This window comes from Buceros rhinoceros, unplaced genomic scaffold (genome assembly GCF_000710305.1).
Source record: "Buceros rhinoceros silvestris isolate BGI_N320 unplaced genomic scaffold, ASM71030v1 scaffold13107, whole genome shotgun sequence".
Taxonomy (NCBI): Eukaryota; Metazoa; Chordata; class Aves; order Bucerotiformes; family Bucerotidae; genus Buceros; species Buceros rhinoceros.
The window spans coordinates 16,227-19,316 of NW_010424025.1; the positions used below are offsets into that span (position 1 = coordinate 16,227).

Here is a 3,090-nt window from a genome sequence, read left to right on the forward strand (position 1 = left end):
CTTCTATCACTGCGCCTTGGCCATGGCCTTCGTGCTGCTGTTGCCCAAGGAGAACAAGAAGGCCGGGAGCGCCGGGACCCCCGCCAAGCTGGACTGCTCCACTCTCTGCTGCTGTGTCTGAGCTGCCCTGGGCGAGCGCAGCACTCACTTTCCTGCTCCTGGGGGGATGCAACCAAAAGCAAAGCGCCTGCCCGCTGTGTTTCCCCCATGGAACACTGGCATCTGCTCCCAGCAGCTCCGTGCACACCCTGGACTCTTCTTCCCTGGGAAATCTTCACCTTTCCACCGTCAGCCCTATAGCAGAGGTTGTGCTTGCAGTTTGCTACGTACCCATACATCTCCCGGGAGAAGCACTTGTCTGGGCTGCCAACGCTCAGGGCCATGTCACCACCTGGGCTGTCACCTGCACCAGCCCAGCAGGACACGAGTTATCCCCTCTGGGGCACACGCGGGACTTTGTCTGTAGTACCCAATTAACAGAACCTGTATTTTTGTGAGATATTTACTATTTTATTTATACATTCTCTTGATGTAAATAATACATATTAACAATGACTTCGCAAGTGTGCCATGCCAGCCGTTCCTAAGCGGTGCACGAAAATTTCCAGCTCAGGTCGCACTCAGTCGAGGGCAGATGCCAACCCCAAAGCAGCGCTGGGGGCACAGCCACCCCCTCCCTTGCCCGCTGCCCTCCCTGGCCTGGAGGGAGCCACAACATTGGGCGCTTTGTCCCAGCAGAGCCGGCTGGACAGCGCGGGCAGCAGATGCGCTTGTGGAGAGCCTCCTTCAAGTGGAAAGGACCTGGAAAATGAGAGGCAAGGACAAGAAGCTCCTGGAGGGAAGGGGCGGGGGGCTGTAAGCCTATAACATCTCCTCTAACAGACTATTTACTATAGTAGAAGTGTATGATTTATTTAGACCGTCTGGGAAAAACGCCAAGACTGTATGTCATGGACAATTAGAGCGGTATTGATATACAGTGATGTCCACAGAAAGCCCACATTAAGCCTGGGTTCCTCTAGAAGAGAAATCCACCCCGGTCATTCATCAGAGTGACTTCTTGCAACAGGGCAACAACCAAAACTCAACGAGCTTCCAACCAAAATATAACTGAATTAGGAACCCCCGAGCATCCAAGAGTCCCTGGCAAGTGGTGGCACTGCCGATGCAGCTGTACACGGAGGCAGCACTAGCAAAGGGTTTTCAAAGGGCTCACCAGCACCTAAACCAACAGCACACCAGGTCTTCTTCAGCATCCAGCCGCTGGCATGGTTTGCAAGATGCTCTCAGGGTGTGCGTGCGACACTTTTTCCATCGTTTTCATGTTACTGGTGTGCTTTGCCATGCGAGACTGCTCAGGGCATCCCCCCAAAACCCTCCCAAGTGTCCTAACTCCTAATTCAGAGCTGAGTGCAGGAAGCACCTCAGCACTGTGTACAAGGGCTGGCTTCGAGGGCACGCAGGCGCTGCCTGAGGGTCACCCACACGGGTGCCCCACAGCCAGGGCTGAACCACCCCAGGCACATCTCTGGATGTGCATCACCCCATGTGCAAATACTCAATGCTGACCCTGCCCAGGAGCCTGACCGGTGGTGCCAGCAGACCCCGTCCCTCTGCACACCCTTTGCTGCTTGCAGCAGCTGCTGCCAAGAGGCACCTCTAGCCCTTTGGCTCATTTTGTGATTTTTGGCCCCTCCTGGGCTGTGGTGACATGCATAACCCTGCAGCAAGCACCAGCAGCTCACGGACAGCGTGGGCATAGGGAGAGCCTTGTGCTGGTAAAGCGCTGGGAGCAGAGACACTGGGTGACTGGAACAATTTGCCATGGCCTAGCAGGAGGGAAGAGAGGTTGGCAAACCTCATGCAAGCAGAGGGGATAGCTACGGCCCAGCTGAGTAAATGGAAGCTCCCGCTCCCACCTGCCATGATTCAGGTGTTACACCAGAATAAACCCCCAAACTGTATTGCAGTTACAGTAAAATCCCAGGCAAGGTTTTCTTTTTCCCCCTCTCCCTGCTGATGCCCCAGGGTGCTGCTTGGACCCTGCAAACCATCATTTTGCACCCCTGTGCAGGACCATCACCCAGCCTCGGGGCCGAAATGCAGCCAGGCACGTCCGCAGGGTCCCTGCTGTGGCATCAGCCCTGTACCAGCGGAAGCACCCGCTGCAGAGGCACCGGGCACCCCGGCACCCAGGAGGAAGGTGCACGGGCCAAATCCGCTCTCGCTGGGGCAGGATATCCCCTGCACTACAAATGCGGGGAAGTATTATAAACATTTACAGCAACGTAGACAAAACAGTCTCTTGCAACCTTTTAGCACTGCCGAGAGCTCTGCCTGTAAGAGCTCTTGAGCCCCTGCCAAAAATTCTTGCTGTTTTCATAAGAGTAGGTGTTTTCGTCTAAGGTGCAGTCTGAGTGCTGTGACCTTTGTCATGTCTGCTACTGAAATTTCCTGCTTCTCTGTTATTCTCTTCTTTGGTAAGACGATATGAAACCCAAAACTTTTATTGCCCCTTTTAAAGCGTCTTTATAGCTCCCCGTCTACTTCATATACTGTCTTATTCTCAAACACTGGGATATTACTTATGGGATCCGGGCTTGATGCTGCAAAAGGCATTTGGGTTTCACAAAGCCCAAACCGCCCGGGCTTTTTTAAGAACAGCCCAGGGGAGAGAAGAAAAAAAGAAATAAAAAAGGAAAAAAGGAATGAGAGGGGAGGGACTGGGCTTCCAACTCCAGAGACATCAGCATCTGCTACCAACAGTGGCAGAGAGCCACGACGAGGGCGGGCAGCAGCCTGCCAGGCTCCCTCCTGCTCCTGATGCCTCCCCAGGCACAAAATGTTTGCTTTGTGTCTGGGCCGCAGTGGCAGTGTGGGGTGCCCGCTGGCCCCACGGGGATGGCATTGCGTGGCTTCTTTTCCTGCACCTCCATCCCCTGCCAGCTCGGCCCCAGAGCCAGCCTTGCTTGGGGGGCTCCGGCGCATCCCATTTCCCCGCTTGGTTTCAGTGTTGGGACAGACCACATGAAGGACGAGGATCCCCAGATGAGGACTGATGCAATACCGCAACGGCCAGGCACCGGTGCC

At 54.9% G+C, this 3,090-nt stretch overlaps 1 protein-coding gene across 1 annotated transcript in view; it reads left to right on the plus strand.

The window, feature by feature from the left end:
* The window catches only part of TMEM8C (transmembrane protein 8C), a 7,827-nt gene extending 7,706 nt beyond the window's left edge, over positions 1 to 121 (plus strand). Inside the window, exon 6 of the mRNA XM_010140631.1 lies at positions 1 to 121. Coding sequence (XP_010138933.1) covers positions 1 to 121 — 121 coding nt within the window.
* The last annotated feature ends 2,969 nt before the right edge of the window (positions 122 to 3,090 follow it).